This window comes from Artemia franciscana, chromosome 3 (assembly GCF_032884065.1).
Source record: "Artemia franciscana chromosome 3, ASM3288406v1, whole genome shotgun sequence".
NCBI lineage: Eukaryota > Metazoa > Arthropoda > Branchiopoda > Anostraca > Artemiidae > Artemia > Artemia franciscana.
The window spans coordinates 49840742-49863225 of NC_088865.1; the positions used below are offsets into that span (position 1 = coordinate 49840742).

At 35.7% G+C, this 22484-nt stretch overlaps 1 protein-coding gene across 6 annotated transcripts in view; it reads left to right on the plus strand.

Annotated features, from left to right (window-relative positions):
• Window positions 1-20874, plus strand: part of LOC136025367 (protein phosphatase 1 regulatory subunit 3B-like) — a 35503-nt gene extending 14629 nt beyond the window's left edge. For 2 of the 6 annotated variants that reach the window (XM_065701325.1, XM_065701326.1), the window contains exons 2-4: window positions 10513-10731; window positions 14129-14299; window positions 18651-20874. In XM_065701325.1, coding sequence (XP_065557397.1) covers window positions 10513-10731; window positions 14129-14299; window positions 18651-19238 — 978 coding nt within the window. In that variant the 3' untranslated portion in view covers window positions 19239-20874. Of the gene's footprint in view, window positions 1-3025; window positions 3102-6982; window positions 7271-10512; window positions 10732-14128; window positions 14300-18650 lie in introns of those variants that run through there. The other 4 variants (XM_065701323.1, XM_065701327.1, XM_065701322.1 and 1 more) reach the window with 4 other exon arrangements.
• Window positions 20875-22484: the final 1610 nt, after the last annotated feature.

Sequence of the window (22484 nt, forward strand, 5' to 3'; positions counted from 1 at the left end):
TACCTAACAAACTTTTATATTCTTATATTTTTATTATGTATATGAGAGGGTTTGTCCCCTTGTTAACACCTCGCTCTTTATATTAAATCTTAAGTTTTGTCCCAATTCTTTAAGAATGACCCCCGAATCAGAAAGGCCATAGAATAAGTAGTTGAAATTACTAAAAATACTTTAGCATAAAGAGCGATGTATTTATCTCCTCCTAAAATACTTCGCTCTTTATGCTAAAGTATTTTTAGAACCCCTCATATGCTTAATAATCTCTGTTCGTTCTAAGTTTTAATGCTACTCCTTACTTTCAATTGAAAAAACTTTTTCATTTTTTTTTATAGTAATGCTAGAAAATCCTGCGCCTTTTTCATTGAGTTTCTCTTCCCCATGACATATTCCTCCAAGGAAAGATCCTCCGACATAGCCCCCTCCCCTCAACCAAACCCCCCAAACCAAAAGAATCCCCCTGAAAACGTTTGTACACTTCCCAATAACCATTTCTGTATGTAAACACTGGTCAAAGTTTGTAACTTGCAGCCCCTCCCCCAGGGTCTGTGGGGGAGTAAGTCATCCCCAAAGACATAGTTATTATGGTTTTTGACTATGCGGAACAAAATGGCTATCTCAAAATTTTTATCCGTTGACTTTGGGAAAAAAATGAGCGTGGGAGGGGGCCTAGGTGCCCTCCAGTTTTTTTTGGTCACTTAAAAAGGGCACTAGAACCTTTCATTTCTATTAGAATGAGCCCTCTTACGACATTCTAGGACCACTTGGTCGATACGATGACCCCTGAGAAAAAACAAACAGATAAACACGCACCCGTGATCTGTCTTGTGGCAATAAATACGAAATTCCACATTTTCGTAGATAGAAGCTTGAAATTTTTGCTATAAGGTTCTCAATACGCTGAATGCGATGGTGTAATTTTCGTTAAGATTCTATGACTTTTAGGGGGTGTTTCCTCCTATTTTCCGAAATAAGGTAAATTTTCTCAGGCTCGTAACTTTTGATGACAAAGACTAAATTTGATGAAACTTATATGTTTAAAATCAGCATAAAAATCTGATTCTTTTGATGTATCTTTTATCATCAAAATTTCGATTTTTAGAGTTTCGTTTACTATTGAGCCGGGTCGCTCCTTACTACAGTTCGTTACCACGAAATGTTTGATCAAGGATTTTATCCTAAAGTAGGAAATAGATTTATTCGTATTTTAAATTAAGATTCAGTGAAGGTATGAGGAGGCTCAAACACTTTTCTTGTCTCATTTGAGCAGAGCTTTCGATTAAGGTTTCACAAGGTTATAACACAAATATTATTAAAGGTTTTCAAAGTATTCAAAATAGCTTCCCAGGGGATCACCAAGACTATGGATATATTCCTGAGATTCATTTAACTCAACTGATTTGTAAGATAGTAGAACTCTCGTAAACTAGAATTTTACCACGGAAACTAGCTACTATCATACCAAAAATAAAAGGATCAAAAATTGCTTCATTGAAGAAATAAATCATGAAACTGAATACACAAGAAGTGGCCCTTCAAAAATCCTAGAGATTAAATAGATTGCTTGAATTGTAAGTTTTTTAGCCAGCTGTTTTTGCAATGTATTCGACAGGAACAGATTTAAAAAGAAGAAAATAGTTACAAATAATAAAAAGATGTATTTTCTCAAGTCGGCTGTGATTATTAAAAGGGCGACATACGACACTTCTGTAATTTTCCAGGACGGCCGAAAAACGGGAAAAAGTTACTCGGTTATAGTTACTCTGTAGGATGGGGGCTAATTGAGATAAAGGCAACATAGGTAAAATTCTAGTTAATTCACTTCTTGCTATCTCGGAAAGGGTTTAGGTTAGGAAAATGAAACTTTCAGGGATGGGTCTACAGGCTAAAGTGTGTCCCGGGAAGGTATTTTAAAGTACCCACCTCCACTCCTTCTCCCTCTAGAGGGCCCTGAATCAAAGGTCAGGTCCCTCTAGAGGGAGAAGTAGTGGAGGTAGCTGCTTCAAAATACCTTCCCGGGACATACTTTAGTCGGTAAATTAATCCCTGAAAGTTTAATTTTCCTAACCTAAACCCTTTCTGAGATAGCAAGAAGTCAATTAACTAGAATTTTACCGTAACATATTATAACCAAGTGTTTATGCTCTTATCAATTGTATAAATTAAATTCAAGTATTCCGGATAAATTCAAAATTATTCCATTTTATGGCGTATGTCTCCAGGACATGGAGTCTCCTGATTTCCATAGAGACCAGGAGACAAATCACCGGTCTCCATGTTAAACCTCCAGGAGAGTCATTCTAAATTGCAACAAAACCTGCTAAAAAAGATTCGGATGTCACCTAGCGGCGCATGTCTTCGTGACTGTATAGGATCGAACAATTTTGATTGTTTCAGAGGGGGGGGGACGTTGTCCCCCCTCCCCTCTCCAACTAGTCAAATGGACTTTTCGCCTTGCTGAAAAATAAATGCACAGTTCAAATTGGGCAGTTGATTTTCTGTGAATAAAAAAAAAAAGAATTGAAGTGTAGGCTACTGACGAAATTGCAAGACACATTAATATAATGAACTATACCGATTGTTATGAATATACCTTAAAAACTCCTGGAATTTCGACAGTAGAATATTTGATATTTTAACATTATAGTGAGCAAAGAAAAAGGTAAAAACGTTTTGTTTTCGATAAAAGGCCGATTAAGCTCGACCATTTTCGCGTTGAGAGGTAGTGACACGACATAATCTTACTCCATACATCTGAAAATACTCTTTCTGATATACTCTTCAATAACCTTTGGTTATATAAATATTTCTCGGACTTTTTTCTCGCTTTGCTTTTTGTTCGTTTTGAGCTACATTTCATTCGCGATAATTTCCGACTGTTACTGATTTGAGATCTAACATAAGCCAAATTCTGCTTGGTTTGGAAAATTAACCAAGTGACTCCTCGTATTTAGGCGGAGGGATCTAAGCCCCTTGATCCCTTCTGAATCTGTTCCTACTGTTATGGTAAATCCTATTTTGATTTCAGGAGTCCCATCGTCGTAGTGTGATCCCAACGCTGAAATTCCATGGCCGTTTTTGTAGGGACAGATACCGTGTTACCAGTATGTGCTAACTTACCATTAAATTTAACTAAGTATAGAATAACCTAAACCCAATTTACAGGGAGAAATATGCTAAGATGACTATGCTCTAAGCTCCCAGCTCTATCTGGTACTATTTTCGGTATTTATATAAACGTGCTACCTTGTTAAAATGAATTAAGGTCACACCTTACCACATAATTGATATGCCCTAATCACTTACTCTTAATAATCTACCGGAACAATTTGTTTTAGCCTATATTTCCTTTTTTTATATTCCTAAGAAGTTTGATTGTTAACCTTAGATCTCGGTATTTTTATACGTTCTAGCTTAAGCCTACTTGTTTTAATGCTTTCAACATGGCTCACCTTGTCTAATCTCAGTAATGTGTTTCTTTATCCCCTCCCAAGGTCGTTTGCAGGGGGGCTAAGGGGTCGGAACCCTTATCCCCGAAATTTTTGTCCAACTCAAAAAACGTGGTAAAAATGAATATAAACAAATTTTGATGTTTTTTGTACAACCCTTCCCCAAAAAAATACTGGATACGGCTCTGCCCCCTTCCCATTAAAAGCATAAAATCAGGGGGTTTCAATTTAGTGGAGCCAATCTGTATTTTTAAAATCTTTCGAAGGGAGAGGCATTTTTTCTATTGTTCATTGAAAACATTAATTCTATTGAAGAATGCTTTTTTCGGTATTTTATTGAAAATAAAGTTCTTTGGTATTTTCATTGATAAAATAATAAAATTACCCACTATATTCTGAAAAATACACCCCTTTTTACGTTTTTGTGAATTGAATCCACTATTCTTTGTGTAACTGCTGCTCTTGACAATCACTAATTCCCTACAAGGTCGCTGTTTAGTTTTTTTTTCGGAAGTTATGAAGCACTCTCTGAAATCCCATGTCTTGTTCTTGGAAACTAAGATTTGTTTACAAGCAGGCTCATATTTATTTAGGCCTCTGAATTTTATCTTTCAAGGCTTAGTGTATGTTCAAACAGGTTTTCGGCTCTACCCTTTAATGATCTTATTTTGGCAGAAATATCGCACATGTTCCAGCTTTATTGATCCTAGAGGGGTGCCAATGCCAAATTCTAAACATAGTTCACCCCTCTATCTCTCATTCTTAGAATTTATAATATATCAGGGTTATATTCGGGATTTTGGTTATGGGAGGATTTTTTTTTACCTGCATTTTATGACTAATTTGAGGGGTAAAATATTTACGGGGGAAGGGATTTATACCCGGTCTATGCATTGCCATTATTAAGTTATTCCGATGTTTTTTGCTGTCTTGACGAAGTAGGCCCCCATCCACAAAATGAACCCCTGCGTATTTGAACATGTCGTATTTTTGCATAATGTATGCAAGCTTTTCCTTCCAATTTTTAATGTCGGGCTTGAATATGTTGAGCTTTGTCATTTTGTGACGATTTTACGTAGGATGTCACCATATTTTCTATTTTCTCGCTTGGTTACGCAACTCCGTTTTTATTACATCATCTTTGGTTCCGCTCACATAATATTGTTTTAGGATTCTCCGGTGTTGCTTAACGCTTGAGGGTTAGGTAATGCGTAAACTCTGGAATTTCTAGCTAAGTTCTTCTTTTGAATTCCTGCCTTTTCTTATTTACTATCTGTTCATATATTCATACGCAGTATATTGTTGTTATAAAGTATAAAAATTAAATGATTTATCATTATGTAAGGCCTTAAGTCTACAACCCGTGTTCTGGCATGCATGCATAATTTGGGAGAGGAAGGGATTAATTTCAAAAACGCTAAAATTATGAATTATGTTGAACTTTTTTCTTGCTTGAAAATAGGAGACATTGATCTGGCTTTAAAAGGGAGGATTGAGTTATCAACCTTCAGTAAAACCTTAGAGTATCTGTGGCAGACATGCATATATGATTCCCCCCCAGAAGTAGCAATAAAAACAGTTGTTGATAGTTTGAATAAGAAATACCTAGAAAAAGGGGACCGTTTAGAATTTGGGGGTGGGTCCAAATCCCCCTACGTTACGTCTCTTGGCTGTGACTCTGCTCTTCCCCACTTTATTTAAACTCTTATAATGTCTAGATAGTACTGAAAAAATATGTATTGTTTACTTGTGGATCAGGGAGCGTACCTGTACACATTAAAAAAATACAAAAGTTTATATGAAAACAGATAAAAATAAGTTAATTGGCCTACAGCTGGGCTCACATCAACCCAGAAAAAGAATTACAGCCCTGAAAAGAACTTGGGCTTACATATAAGATACGATACTCATGTGAATAGACAATGAGAAAGCTTTGACTTAAACATTAAAAGACGGAGATACGCTAAAAGATATTTCAAAGGAGTTGTGGCAAAATCACTATTAGTGGCAGTCTTGGTAAAAAGCCTTAGGCATTCTTGGTAATCGTCGATATACACGCTAAGGCCAAAACTCCTTGTAATTTAGTTATTACCTTCCCCGTTCGAATATCAAATACTTCACCTTTCCTGTGGTATGATGATCGAAGTTTGAATAATGGGATAACCAAATTCACACTATTTATCTGAAGACTTACCCCGTTGGCAACCAACCTAAGGAAAATCTCCAGGTTACCCCCCCCCCAGTACACAGACTCGACATCTCTGTTAATTTGATGAAATAATTTATACATTTGGCCAGCTCAATTTCACGGGGAAAATATAAGGAATTATAGGTAATACTAAGATAAGCAAAGCAGTACATAGGAGAAGGAACCTCCCATTTTGAACCTCTTTCCCCATCAAATTTGTTTCACAATGAAATCAGTATAAAAATAGACAAGATTTTGTGGGCAAATATTATTGGCCCCTTTCTTCAAACAAAAGTCTTGGGTATGGCCCTGGGTGAGAATGCTTGAATTATGCTGGCTTATCTTAGTTTTGACAAAATTTTTGAAGAAACTAAATTTCAGCTGGAACCAAACTGGTGTATGGGGCAGATCAAGGTCTGGGGGGGGGGCAGTTTCCTCCCTGCCCATTGCATATTACGCCCCTTTTCTGAAATTGTCTTATATCTTGTTATGAAAAAATATGTTTTTGAAGCCTCTTCCACCATTATTTATACCCTTCTTGGCGTTTTTTCAGATAATTTTCATACCCCGAAGTAGTTTAAATCCTTTCTTCTCGCTTAAGCAGTCATTGATAGGGCTTTTGGCACGAGAAGGTTTTCTTCACCCTAAACGAAATATTTACTTGTTGTAGTTCCAGTGCTTGCAAGTTAAATTATTTTGTTTTTGGCTTTAGAGCACGCGGGGGGTCTGTACTGAACAGCCCAATATTATTTGAATTTTCAAAAACTGTTTTTTTCATTGATACTTCTCTCGATGAGTGGGGTAATTTTATCAAAATTCTGGGGGAGGGGCAAAGTTGGAGCCGATTTTTCGAAATAAATTAAAAATGACAATAAAAACTAAAAATTAAGCCATTTGGTACCATTTAGTACTATAAAGGTGTTATGTAGTACTATAAAGATAATGTACTAAGAACCTGATCTGTTAGAGATGCTTGAATTATGCAGGTTTATCCTAGTATTGGCAACATTTTTGAAGAAACCGAATTTCAGCTGGGGGGCAAACCAAGGTCTGGGAAAAGTAGTTGCCTCCCCCTGCCCCATAGCAAATTACGCTTCTGCTCCCAACGCCCAAGGTAAATTGTAGCCACATGAAAGCAACTTTAAAAATACTAAACCAGAAGTGAACTGATGTAAATTGTTTGACCCAATAATGCCAATTCGCGTTAATTCCCCCTGGACTTGTGCTCCAATTTATATTTTATATTTAGTAATACCCTTATAATTATGTATCAGCTCTCCTAAAATAAATTAGTTCAATTGACGGATTGCAAAATAAATGAGCTATATGGCTATGTTCCAAGTGACGCTGTCCAAATATTAAACTGGCTTTCAAGTATTTTTGTATTTCTTGTTGTTAGTTAGATTTTGGGCTTGGTGCTGAAGACACGCTGAGCAATTGGATGAATATATTTTAACTTAAACTGTGTAATAGTTCAATTTTTTTTATTAGAAGAAGGTTAATAGCAATTGTTACATTTGTGGAAGTATGGATCAGTTCGACTTTACTTATTTTATTGATTGGAAGTTAGTTATTTTTTGGATATTCTGTTGATGGCATGTTGAAAAAGTGGATGTATATTTTGAATTCAACTTGTGTAATTATTGGATTTTTTCTATTTGAATAGAGTATTATTTTTAGGGTAAACTTGTTGTGGTTGATCATATATAATCATCTTAATCCATTTGATAGCTTTAAGGTCCTCCAGACCTGTAGTGGTAGACTAGAAGCATGATAAGAAAAGGTTAAAACTCTAGTTTAGCTACTTTTTGCTGCCTTGGAAAGAGGTCAGGTTAGGAAAATGAAACTTTTAGGGACGGGTTTACAGGCTGAAGTATGTCCTGGGAATGTATTTTGAAGTACCTACCTCCGTTCCTCCTTCCTCTAGTGGACCCTGACCTTTGATGACCTTTAAAAAATTGGGTAATATTCTAGTTGATTGACTTCTTGCTATCTTGGAAAGGGGTTAGGTTAGGAAAATGAAACTTTCAGGGATGGGTCTACAGGCTAAAGAACGTCCCGGGAGGGTATTTTGAAATACCTACCTTCATTCCTCCTTCCTCTAGTGGACACTGACCTTTGATGACCTTTAAAATATTGGGTAAAATTCGAGTTGTGACTTCTTGCTATCTCAGAAAGGGGCTAGGTTAGGAAAATGAAACTTTCAGGGGGGTCTACAGGCTAAAGAAGGTCCCGGGAAGGTATTTTGAAGTACCTACCTCCACTCCTTCTCCCTCTAGAGGGCCCTAACATTTGATGACCTTCAAAAATATGTGTGTTATAAAAGTGATCTTCTCCTTGAATGAAGTATAACAAAATTGTTTTCAGCTTCACAACTTTACTCAATCCCAATTTATAAGGTTTTGAAGATATGCAAATACATTTCCTAAATTTTAAAAAAATACATCGATATGGCTCAGAATTCTACTGAAATAACAGGAATTGCATTTTCAGAACTAAAGGCAGAGAAAAGCAACTGGTAACTGAAAATTAAAGTAAAATGTTGTTTCGTCAAAAGTTCAATAGGTATAGACCTGTCATGTAGGCAAATTGCAGGGCTCTCTAGAGGGAGAAGGAATGGAGGTAGGTACTTTAAAATACCTTCCAGGGATATACTTTAGCCTGTAGACCATCCCTGAAAGTTTCATTTTCCTAACCTAACCCCTTTCCGAGATAGCAACAAGTCACTCAACTAGAATTTTACCAAAAATTGTGTTATAAAAGTGAAACCTTGAAAAAAATCTTCTCCTTCAATGAAGTATAAGAAAACTGTTTTCCGCTTCCTAGCTTTGAAGTACGTTTAATGGGTGCATTTTTATGCCAAAACATCCCCTCTCATTGGGCCATCAAATAAATGTATAATCAGTTCTAAGGGAGAGACGAGAAGGAGGTGGAGATAGAAATTAATATATAATCCCAAGGCCCGTAACCAGGAATTTTTGTTGAGAGGGGGGGGGGTACTAAAGAAACCTTAAATTGTGTCAAAGCTGCGAAATTGATATCTTCTCCCTTATGATTTTTGGGAATATTTATGTTCTGCGCTGTTATTATGAAATTAAAGAGTTAATCAGATCAAAGTTGAAATTACTTCACTACTTATCCTAGCTTAGGTAAATTTGACGTACGGAAAGTGAATACACGCAAGATCAACGGCCATAAACTGCTACTATTCTGTAAGTGCAATAGTCTAGTTATGATCCAATATAATGTTGGATCATAAAACGACCAATCAATCATGTTGATTTTATGTTAAATATATGACTGACTCGATATAGGACACTAGGTAAAGCCAGAGTACCATTATTGCGGATAAACGACAAGTGCGCCATCTGGCAGCTATGCTACCACTACTAATGTGGAAATAATATATTTTAATGCCAAAAAGGAGTAGAGCTATAGATGGAAAATTCTAGACCGAAGGCCGTGACCGAGTCCGTTGATTTTGAATGAAGATCAAATAATTGGGGGCATCAAGCCATGGTGGGAAAATGGAAGTAAAGTAAAAGGTCTAATACAAGGATTGAAAGTAATAAGTCGGTAAAAAATTATGAAATCTGTTTATTATCATTTAATTTATTATTTGAAGTTCATTTATTTATTTATTTATTATAAATTAATTACTGAAGATTACGAAAATGATTTTTGAAAAGGGGGAAGTACTTGTAAGAATGGAAACCTATAATTAGTTGTTTAATTTATGAAACCATGAAAGGAAAGCATATAATATATAAAAAATAAAATCAAATAGGCGAGAAAACGGGGATTTTGTCAATCAGTAGTAAAATGTGAAGCCGAAAACAATTTTTCGACAATGACCCCGCCAAGTCCTCAGTACTCATAAAAAGAACAACAACAAAAACACCTTACTTGTTTTTCGTCTTTATATTTTGCTACTGGCTGACAAAATCATTGTTTTCTTGACTTTTTAATTTTAATTTATTATATACTTTTCTTTCTTGGTTTCATACGTCATGTATAACCAGTGTGGTCTTAGGATGTATTTAGTGTTGTATTATAGAGGCACTAGCTTGGTTTCTGTAGGAAATAAATTACTTAATATCAGGGATGTCGTTAGGGGGGCAGTTGCCCCCTCAAAGCGGAAAAAGTATTATATATCTCATGCCCCTTGACTATCCAGATATGGACTCCTCTTGCCCCCTCCCATTAAAAATGCTGAAGATTCACCCCTGATTAGTATAATGATAACTTATAGACTTGAAGATGGTATAGGTAAAGTTTGAAGAAATAAACAGTTTATTTGAAAAGGGGGAGAGGATACATCTACCGAATATAAATTTTTAAATCAATAATTATTATTGAGAACATATCGAATTGAAAGTGTCTTAATCATCTGATCTGTTTTGTTTTCAGTTTTATAGTTTATGGACATCCATTTGAATCAACTGAGTAGTGGGTTAATCCTTAGACCGTCTTAGTCTATTTATTAGATTTTATTGTCAGTGTACTCAGGCCTTTATCAGGAATTTTTTCCAGTGAATATATGTAATGATAATAAAGTCAAGCACATTAAAGCGGGGCCAAAAGGATTCACATCCAGAGGGTCAAGGAGCATGGACGATATGATAATTTTTTCTCCAAATCATCACACTTGGTTGTCTCTAACTATTTACATTCATAAATATGTTCCACAACAATAAGGAAGAACACCATATGTATTTGATTAATATAATACCTCAATTTTCAGGCTTAATTGCACCCCCACCCCACTCTTGGTGCCTCTGCTTTTACAGGGGGTGTAACTATAAATTTTCTTACCCATGTCTTAATTGATTTATTTTTAGCAAATATCAAGTTACTAATTTTTCTTTCTTTTTTTAGGCGAATTTTCCCATGACTTGCTCAGTGGCTATGCCAATGGACGCCGGGATGCTTCAAATAGCATCAAGTCCCCCTCTGTTTGGGCATTCATTTTTGTCACAACACTATATGTCCTCAAATCGCCATCCAAGACCCCCTTCATTGCGCTTTGAAAGTAAAATGACTTCAGCGCCAATACCCAACAAATGCCTTCGACCATGTCTAGTCAACAAATCAGAGGTACGTATCAGTTACTAATTGAATGGCTTAGCAGGACATGAGGAATAAGAGTGTGTATGCGAAAATTTCATTTCAAAGGGGATTAGTATTTGCTTCAGTAGAATAACAAAAAAGGAACTATGGCAGTGTCATTAGATTTCTGTATTTGAGCTTACAATAATGTTTTGTAAAATAAAACATTGCCATCACCAAAATTTCCACTCTATGAATTTCCTTAATATTACACACAAGATCGGAACCATGGAGAGGTGTTACCGGTTTAACCCTCTCCCCCTCCAAAGTTTTTTCTGACTCGTAAAAAAATAACAAAAATACATATGAACAATTTTTGGCACTTGTCGGTTATTAGAAACACCCAAAAAGTGAAGCTAGGTTAATCCTAATGAAAAATAACAAAACATGATGTTAAAATAAATACTTTAGAAACAAAATCATGGAAACTTAACGTAACCTAACCCCCACCCCTAATGTGCAAATATATAGCCCACATTATAAAAGTCCAATGCATTGTATCATCTATCACTTGTTTTTTATAGCTACGAAACCGGAATTCTGTCATGAAACCTAAGTGTAATTCTTAAATGTGTTTCCAATACCCGGCAAGTACCAAATTTTTATGTCTTTTTAGTTTCTTTTGTTAAGAATCCCCCCCCCGCACCTCCCTGACAAAAATCGTGGTTACGGCTATATGGCTCTCACCCTACGTATATACCTGTCCCTCAACAAAAAGAATGATTAGGGGGGTCCTTTGGGTAAATTCCAAATTATCCTCCCTCTCAATACACGTGTTTCCAGCTATGACTATCCGATTTACGAATCCAAATTAGGATGGAAAAATAAGATAAAGCGTATTTTTGTCATGTTTAAATGATCACAGCGTCATGTTTAATGGGATAACTCTTGTCCTTTGGACTATTTATCTGATGTCACAATAGTTCACGAGATGCTCACATGCATTCTGATTTTATTTAACATCACCGTTACAGCTTGGCTCCGCCTACATAATCTTCTGAGCCTACTTCATGGCTGTTTAGATATTACTTAGGCATAAGACTTGCACTACCTGAAGTCGGATATGGCGTTCATTATTTTTGAGGTATTTTAATGTGAATATGTCATGGATTTAATTTTTAATATTAAAGATATTAAACAAGTTTTTCTTTTTATGTTAATGATCTTTTATTTGCACTCAAATTGAGCTTAAAGGTACCTACATTCAAGTCGAGAACATGCAGGTGAATTTACTTGAATTGATCATTTTTTGGGGAGGAGGGTATATCAAACTAGACAGACTTTACAAATGTATAGTTTGAAAGGCACATATTTGAAGCCTCCCTGAAGTGTCTAACTAAATCCTGCCTCGGGAAATTTGGATGGGGAAGGGCTGTTAACATTTGAAGGGCAGCATTGTGAAACAGAGCTTTTACCAGGACTAGGAGGTTGTTATTGTACAGTACGCATTTTAAGGGTGAACACTTTTCAGATGTACTGAAGGTTGTTCAGGCTGTGAAGAAGTCCATTCCATGCATATTTTTGTAAGTGAGAAGAGAGTATAATACGGAGGGTATCGAGAAAAGATGGGGAAATGCTAAAACTATTATACTGACAGCCAAATGACATACCAGATGGGCAGAGACGGGATATAGATTGAACGGTTTTAACAAGAACATATTTCTTAGCTAATTGACGATATAAGTAAGCTTAACGAAACCAGTGTGCTTATTTGTCCAAAAAGCCGGGTATAAAGTAGTATAGCGGTAGAAGTGAAAATGTGCCATGGGTATAATTTTTTAGGCGAAAATACGCCAGAAATATCTCTTCAAACAAAATTTGCTTTGAAATTTGTGCTGATTTGAACTGTTCAATACGGAACCATCCCTGAAAGGGGCAAAAAATACCTTTATTTGGCAACACTGCTTTAGAATATCTTAAAAGGCGATTTGGATGGGCTTAACTAAAATAAAGAATTTAGAATTCTTATTTTTGGACTTTTTTTAGTGTTTTTATAAAAAAAAGTTAGAAGCCACCGACTCGTTTTTTCTGAATTTGTTCCCTGACTGGGTTTACTGACTGACTGGTAGGGACATATCTAGGTGATCAAAATATCTTAGACTAAAGGATAAAGGGAGATAACGAAGTGCATAAAAAACTTTGTGAGGGATTCAGGGACTACTAGACTTTTTAACAAAGGGACCAGTGTGAAAAAATACATTTGGGCTTTGTACATGTATTCAACTGATTTTCCTGATGGACATGGGCTGACCCTTGGTGGAATTGTATGACCCTTTTAATTACAAGAAATGATGCTTAAGGATATTAAAGCTATTTAGCATTAGTGGTTCTAAGATTAGTTTGATTTCAGTTAGGAGGGGGTCTTTAATTAAGGCATGGATAAGGTGCCCGAATTTGGGACTATGGATTAGTGGCTAGATTGCCTGAGTAGGGGAAGGTGTTCTATATTCCCTCTGCTGAATATGCCTTACGCACAATAGGCGCAAAAATTATTTTTGAAATTATTAATCAAGTTGGAATTCTTTCGGAACCTTTGTTCATGTGAACTGAGTTCAGAATATGCTTTCGAAATCAGAACATAATAAAGCTGTAACCTGAGATGCCTGATTCGTCAATTGTCTTTAAGACAAAGGTTTGTGTTAGGACAAAGCCCTTAGCTACATTTTTTCATCAAAGGTGCTCATGCGTGGATTATGGGCTCAGGAATTGTAATAAATTTCGTGTGTTTCGGTAATTTTTTAAATGTTTCTATTTTAGAGGATATAGATTTGTTGAATATATTGAAGGAAGAATCTCCGGATAAGGTTTATATTAAGGGACTACTCAGGTAGATAAGAAATAAACTTACCTCTCCAGTCAGAATTGCATCCTGAATCCAAATTTAACATGCATTTGCATCGGAAATGAACTTTACCTCCACCACTGTAAGGTCATTTGAATATTAAAGGTCATTTGACACAAATGAATATTAAATTGGAATTCAGAATGCAGTTCTAACTATAAAGGTAAGTTTGAACTTTATCCCCACCCCCTAATGTGCAAGTATATACTTTTAATTGGTATGTATAGGATAAAGTTCATTTCCGACGAAAATGCGTGTTAAATTTGGATTCAGCGTGTAATTCTGACTATAGAGGTAAGTTTATTTCATACCTACTTGAATAATCCGCTAATATAAAACTTACCCGAATCGCTTTCCCTGTGTGTAATACTCTTTGCCTGATAATGGTTGCAGAGGTAGCTACAAGGTACAACCTAGTAATGGATATATATCATCATTGAACATAATACGTTTTCATTAATCTTTTAACTATTTGTTTATGCTACTGGAATATCAATGTAATTGGCAATAATTTGCTACTTACACTTTTACTTTTTCTTACAGATCACGAGTCCTATAGAGTCGCCACCTATGTCACCTGGACCACTAAGCCCAACGAAATTGAAGAAAAAAGTTATTTTCGCCGACGATAAGGGCAAACCACTGGCACAAATTAGGGTAATGACAGAGCCATCTGATTGTCCCCCCAAATGGAACTCCGCATTTTTAGCACAGGTTAGTCGGGTTCATGCTTTTATGACTAGGAAAAACAAAATTTGCCTCTTCCCTTTCTAATTCCCTAAAAGACTTGAATGTTTTCTTAACTGAAAACGCTATTTCTAGCAGAATGCTTAGGAAATGTCGGACTAAATCAAAAGGCAATCTGTGCATCCGGGTTGTCAAAAAGATGTATCTGCAATATATCATGAGTTGTTAAAGACACTAGCTGGAAACGTTCAGGGAATGTTGAGAAAGATGTTGAACTAAATCAAAAGACACTATGTGTGTCCTGGTTGTCAAAAGGGTAGATTTGCAACTCGACATCACCACTTGCCCACATTGGATATTTTCGTCTTCAGTCAACATCTTTTTTCAGGATAGGTTTGTTTGGAATATGCTTTTATGACTAGGAAAAAAAGTAGTTATATTTTGGGACCATGCTCTAGGGGACCCTCCAAAAATTATTGGAGAAAACAGAAGTTTGTATCTAAAATGCACAATAGAAATTAGGGTTTTGGAGTAGTTTTTTGTTAAGTGTAGGCTTCGATTATCAGAATAAGACAGATTTTCTTATTTGGGGCATTTTTTTAAATAAAAATATTTTGGCGATTAACTCATCATAGAGGAGGATAATGGGGAGAGTTTCCAAATTCTGAGAAATTCTAAAGCCACCCCCCTCGTTTAAAGTGAAATAAATATAGTTTTCCCTTTTGACCTTCTCTTCCAAGTAAAAGTCCTCCGAAGTTGACATAATTCGATTTTGTAATCACACGTTTTATGGCTTAGTCTAGCCTAGTAGTTTCTAGCTTGAGTTTTGATGTTTTTAAGTCATCAAGAGATCAGTAAGATATAAGAAAGCCGATTGGGCCGATTGATAGGACTAGTTATTTCGGGCGGGTGGACTTCAAATCTAATTTTACTCTACGCTGTTGTACTACCCACGCTGCCTATGTTATGAACTTTTACCCTTTTAATTCAAATTTATAAGGGTCTTCTGTCCATATTGACTGTAATCTTTTTTCCGTATTTAGCGGATGGCTGACAAGAATTTCTGATAAGATGATGAAGTTTTCATGAAAGCGTACACGTGACATCGGCATGTGAATTTCTGCTGATGCGTCTGAAAGCAAAATTCTCCACAATCTTCTAGGAGTTTTCTGAAAAAAAGACTGTTGAATATGTATTTCCAAAATGTATTTAAATGAACAAAATGACAAATCGAAAACTGAAAAATGAGCCATATAGTAACAAAAAAGGTAAAGATGTACTAAAGAAAACTGACCCATTTCTGTGGATGCTTAAATTATTCATGCTTTTCTTAGTTTTGACAAGATTTTTCAAGAAACTAAATTTCAGCTGGGGGCAAACTGGGGTCTGGAAGGGGACAAACTGAGGGTTAGGAGGGGCAATTGCCTTCCCCCATGCTCCGTAGCAAATGAAGTCACTGGAGGAGGTGAAAATTTCGTTGATTTGTTACAATGCATAAATAAAAGAAAGGCAAAGACATTTTTTCTGTGACATTACTACCGAAAAGGTTATTGTTCAATATATACGGGGGTGGGGAGAATTTTACTCCAATTAGTTGAGTCGTGTTAGAATGCCAAATTTTTGACCTAGACTAGTGCTTTTATGTTCAGAAAGTCGACCGGCTGATTAGTACAGGTGCTTTATCGCCTTTTCGGTTTGGCCTGGAAAAATCGCTGGAATGCACTTGAACTGCCAGTTTAATTAAGGATCCAGATTTTATGTTTACGCATGTAATGCATTCTCTTTAACCGAGCTCAACGTTTAATTTATTATGCTAAAGGTTTATAAATTAAATTTCCTTTAAATACACAGATGACTCTCCATACATGGAGACGATAGGAGCAATCCCTGTATAAAAGATCGACCCTCATTCTGGAATCTTCGAGATAACCCAGCTTAATCGCTAGTCCACATTTCTTGCTTGCATATATAAATTTGAAACTAAAACAAATACCATTGTTCAAGTTCAGCGCACTCCAGTTAGAAATTACTTCTACACATAGGTTCTGTATTGAAGGGTGGGATTGAGAGGGGGCTCAAAAACGTGAAAAAGTTAGATTTTAAAGGGGCAATCCCCTCTAATACCTCCTGTGTACAAGTATCTTTTGACACCGAATCAGGACATGGGAACGGACGTCATCTGCGTTTGTAAGGGTAGGGGTTACGCCAAGAAATTTCCTGGGTGAGACCCAAAACCCTAATACCCTATTTTCTCCATTTCTGAGTGACTCACCTTTTTGTGGTATGCACTTACAAACTGAACACGAAGGACTCTTCTCTGAAGTCCTTCCGGGCTTCTATGACCTTTCTGCTCTTTCTTATAACTTCGATCAAACTTGATCGTAAATAAGCCTTGAATGACGCCGTTCTCTCTTTTTTTTGTCTATACTACGGTGAGTCACTATTTTGAAATTTGAGAATCAGTTGCCATTTCACTACTTGTTTTAATTTGATATGTCTGTAGCTAAATGTAATTCAATGTTTGAATCGAAAAGAACTTGGAAGAATTTCAGAAAATAATGCCTTTTAGTATTCGTTAGCGTGATAATACATAACTAAATTTGAGAAATTACTTTTCCGAAACGTTGGTTAGGACACACTTTTCTACCTGCGGGGAGGCGGGTATTTTAACTACTTTTGATAATATCTACGAGCATATTCAAAGAATTGTCCGATTTGGCATGGATCAATGCAGGTATTTGATTCTTAACAGATGACTAAGGTTTTTCAAAGTTGCATGCCGGTTCAATTTTTAGCGGAATCATAAATTTTTTCTGGGTGGCTGATCCCTTGGAGTTTACGATTTTACACCCAAATTCAATTAGATATTGAATTTCCAGGTTAAGATTCAAAACTGATTTCTGAATCAGAATAACATTTCAGCTGTATCTTTTTTATTGAACAAGCGATTATTTTGTATGTGTATAGGCGTTTTTTTGTCAAAACAGCACATATTTTGTTTTGTTTTGAAAATTGTCAACGCGAATATTTTTAGATGTGAAAAACGATCTAGATAAGTCAAAATTTTGGAAATATATTTTAGGAAAATATTTCCCCCATAAATGAGTTCACATTCATATGCGTTTCTTGCCATTCTGTTTCCTTTATTAATGTTTACAAGTCTACTTAATGAATGGTATTAAGTAGGCTTGTAAATTATGTGTTTTTTTTAGTGCAGATTTTTGCTCTTCCCGCTTACGAGTGTTTTTTTTTTGGGGGGGGGGGATTGAATCAAACTGTTCCAATTTTTGTTCATTTAGGAAACGCCATCTCTCCCAATCTTGGTTAGTATAATCATTAGCTTAACCACCTACGATTAGACGGCGCAAATCTTACCATCACGTACTATGTCATTCATTTAAAATACTAGAGTATTAATCTTATTTAATGTGATGTTGATCTTTATTCGGAGATTTGTTGCTCAATATCCTTGTTGTCAAGTCATAAAAAAAAAGAAATTGCTTAAGGCCTTTGGTTTTAAAATGTTTAGCCAACAGTTGAGATTGGCTCGGCAAGATTGGAATATATGACACATGATTACTGACACGTGAATGGCTAGTCACAAGAAACTTGCTCGACGTCCAGCATTTTTTGATTGCGCAAAGTTTGCTCGATTTTTAAATGTCATGGGTAGTTTCTATTCTTAGTGGAAACTCGTTTTTTTTTTGGTTCGATCTAGTTCAGTTCATTATGTATTTAAATGTATCTGTCTTTGAATCTACTAGATGCAACATTCAGAAGGCATGAAATATAACAGGACAAATATTTAAAAGTGTAGATATTTTGGGCTATTAGACAATTATGTTTGAAATTGTTGAACGTGGTAAATAGAGCGACCTCTATCCAGTGCGGCAAGGTGGTATCTTCTGAATCCCAAGAAAACAAGAATCTCATAAATAATAAAATTGGTTTTATTTATAAAATTTCAGTGGTCCAAATGCACCCACCTGTAGGGATGCTAGTTACGGGGGAATTTGCTCCCCTAAATTTCAGCCCACCACTGTATTTAGAAAAATACATTTTTTTCCTCGTATTTTCAATGAATATTGTCTTCTTATGGTCACTCACGGAGTCTCAGTTCAGATACCACCTGACCCCTCCCTTGATTTTGAAATAAAAAAAAAAAAGATTTTGAAAGTTAGTATTTGCTTTCAAATTAGTTGTTGTTTTTTTTTGAGGATTCAGTTTCATCAGTTTACAAATTGAGCCATTCAGAGGCCATTTCGATAGTTCACCAAAGAAATATTTAACAATTTCGGCTCCTTTGGGCCGGTATTTGCTTTTATACGTAATTTTCATGATTTTAATACACAAAATCACATATTCTGTTCTCTTTCAGGTCACGCACGGAGTCTCAGTTCAGGCATCATCAGACCGTTGGGAACTTGAATTTGTCCAACCTGCCGCAGACTATTTTGGGTTCAAAAAGAGACTGGAATCGCTAAACGTCTGTTTAGAAAATGTATTTGTCAACGACACCGCGTCCAAGGTTAGCGGGACTGTAAAAGTGAAAAATTTGTCCTTCCACAAGGAGGTGAATATCCGTGTCACATTTGATAATTGGAAGTCATACAGGGACTGTCAAGCAGCATATGTGCCAGTTCAAGCTTTCCCAGATATTCCTCACTTCCTTGACACGTTCAGTTTCAGTTTTGACATTTCTAAGGATGCTACTGTAGATAAATTGGAATTTTGCGTTCAGTTCAAATCTGAAGGAATGGAATTCTGGGATAATAATCAAGGGAAGAATTATACAATAAGGAAAGTGCTGCAAAGGAGACGGAAACCCCCGCCTATTGTTAATGTTAAGAAACAAGAAAGACCTAACAATCACGTAACCTGTAATGATCCCCTCTTGATGAACTTAGAGTCATGGTCCGAGTTTGCTAGCTGGAGTCATCTTGATATTGCTGGTCCATACTGGTGAATAAGTACTCCTAATAAAGATAAATACAACGAACGATTGTAATAAAACATGTTAAATGCGAGTGTATCAATCACGTGACTGTTCAAAGAAAGTGTTGAACTTTTCAGCTTTTCCAGCTACACATACATCACTTGTGATGAATTATAATATTTGGATATGATGGTTTTCAGTTATTCAGGTTTGGAGTGTAGTCATGTTTTAGAATTGTGATAAAAACTTAGTTGCGTCGTACTTGCCTTCCTGTGTGTTTTTAGTGTTTAGTCCGTTTTTATAAATAGTGCCACATAGGCTAGTCTGATCTTGAAGATATAGATCTAGCAAGGCCATAAATTTTAGCTCAAAATTAGTTTTTGTACCTGTCTTCGAAATGTGCCAGATAACAGTCATAATTGAGGCCTTTTTTAATTGAAGGGTTGTGGACGCGATAAGCGAACTTCGCATTTTCTATTAAACTATCCTAATTAGCATTATGCAGGGGAAACTTTTCTATATCTGGAAACTAGGTGTGGATCAACTTAGCTTTGTTTGGGCATTTTACATATTGCCCGCATGATCCTCCCTTTGAACATAGCTCAACCAACGGTGTTTCAAAAGTCTAAAAATGTCATTTACAAACTTAAGACGTAGCAGCGACAATATTGTGTATATCGACGGCGTTTGTGTTTGAAGTAATTTCGAAGCATTGTATTAAAAAAAAATGAACATTTAGGTTTTTTACTCCAGGTATAAGAAAATATTCCACAGCAATGAGTCCTTTTTCTTCGAAATTGCTAGGGCTTCCGCTAATTTGAAAAATCAGTGTCTTCTTTCACAATCTTAGTTGATTTGAGCAATTTAATTATGCAAAAAAAACTAAATTGATGTCCAAGTCAACTCAGATTGTGAGAGATTGTCATACATATCAATTTCTTTTTATTGTAGAAAATAAAAATTTTAATGCCACATTACTGAAATCTAATTTGTGTAAAAAAATCCGTATGAGCATGAGCTGTATATGCTATTTTTATTTGCATTTCTTTAAGCAAGATCTCTCTTTTTAGGCCAGGAAAAGCTTTAAATAGCTTAAAATAAAGCCTGTCTGTGATTTTAAAAGGAAAGGATAATTTTAAATCAGGATCATATCCAGGGCTTTTCTAAACCTTTTAGGGGGACTGCGAAAATTCAAATTCTGTTGAAGAATAAGATCTCGGGGATATTACAACTCGTTGGTTTCTTGGATGAGGTCTTGATTTATGCTGAAGTCCTTACGTCACTTCAAATCCATAACATAAATAGCAAATGTGACCACAGTTTGCTAAGTCTTTTAGGAACATCTGTTTTTGTGTCTGGAGCACACCTTTTTTTCTAAGTTTAGTGCTTCACACCCAAAAATACTTGGAAGCCACTTAAGTTTTCACCCTGTGTATTTATTTTAGAAATAAAAAGTGGGATAAAATTAGTTTTGCTTTTCGTTTCCACAATCGTCAAAACAGTAGCTACATTGTTATAATTGTTGCGAGCTTTTTTTGCAATTTTGTTTGAATCTATTATTTTTGTATCTGAGCTTATTTGTTGATGTGTTTATATCTTGAGATTTTGACTTGTATATACTTTGCTATAATAGTTGTATTATTATATATTTATTTTGGAACAAGAACTGTGTTGACCTTGGAAAGTTTTGGATGGTAAAAAGATTTTGAGATGTTTGATTAAAAAAATGAAAAGTAGTAGTCTAGTTTAGGACAATGAAGGTCTTATCCGCTTATCGCAAGGTTCTTCCCAAAGTGAATTGGATCCTTATGAGGCTTATATCAACGCCCATTTAACAAGGCAAGATATGGATTAAAAACTACCAATACCAATTACTATAAAGCGTCAGGTGACTCAAATTAAGACTATGTGGTACTTTAATGAATCGCCATATCTCGTTTATTATAACTTTAGCTTATGGTCCATCTATTTAGAAATTATTGGATGGTCATGCCATACCTTTTAGAACTTGGGCAAGATAATCTGAATGAACGGCAGAAATCTGAAGGCGAGTACTTCCTTTCCAAGAAATCTTAGAAACACCTTGGAACTTCCTCCTGTTTTGTACCCTTGTAATTTCTTTTTTATACCAGGGGTGGAAATATTCAGATTCAATGAAACTTTATCATTAGAAAGTGTCAAAATTTTCTTTAAGTTCAGAAAAAGGTAGTTCTTAAAAATGTTCTAGCATACCTGCTTTGAAAACGCTAAAAATCAGCTCGAAGGAGATATGGACAGCTTTGGAGTTCTTGTGGTGTTACCTGCTATGATTGAAAACTTTGCCGACACAGGGGACTTATGGTTTATGCTGCAGGTACATGTATAAACAGCACTTGGTAACATAATATATTTTTCCGTATTTTAAACTAGCTTCTCGTTAGCTTTTGGATGTTGAAATATTAAACATCCCTCGTCTGTTTTTACCACAATTTTAAAGAAACATCATTGGAATAATTTGGTAGCTTTGAAAATTCCATGTGTTGTTTGGAAAATTCACTAATGGACCCATTTGCCTTTGAGAGAGTCAACTGATACTGAGTCTTGCAAAAATACTTTTATGGTTTTGAATAGCCTAAAATAAGTGAAAAATTTCAAAAAAAAACGTTACATATGATAAAGTCAGAATGCAATAGGATTAAAGTTGAAATTTCTCTGTAATTGATTAAGCTGTTAGACCTACTGGGGACATAGTTCTGCTTTCTTAACCATTCCCTGAATTTTGATGTCGGTGAAAAGATAAGAATGCAGTGATATTGGGTTTAATGGCTGCTCAACTTTCGATTGCGATGATAATTTTTCTTTTCGAAATGTGCCATTTTCTACACTCCCAAGTTTCCCATACTCCTTGTCTTTCTAAACACACCTGATGACGCTGGTGTTAGATGCCACTCTAGCTTTAGTCTTATTGGAAAGCCTAATGGCAAATTTCCCATGGTAAAACAACCGAGCGACCTTGCTTTATGAATTTGAATTCCATATGTGATTATAACTAACATTTTTGAAGTTTTCCTGGGAAATGTCTAGTAACATTCTTTTGAACGCTCGCCTGAAAGAATTTTTGTGGATATTTTTACTACTGTGTCAAGTTTTTTTTTACCATTAGCGGATATCCCTAGAATCAGTAATAAAATTAGCCAAAAAAATTACAGAAAACCTGTTTTTCCAGTAGGGAACTATCTGAAGAAGAAGTGAATAAATTGGACGATCTAAAATACGGCTCATGAAGCGAAATTTGGC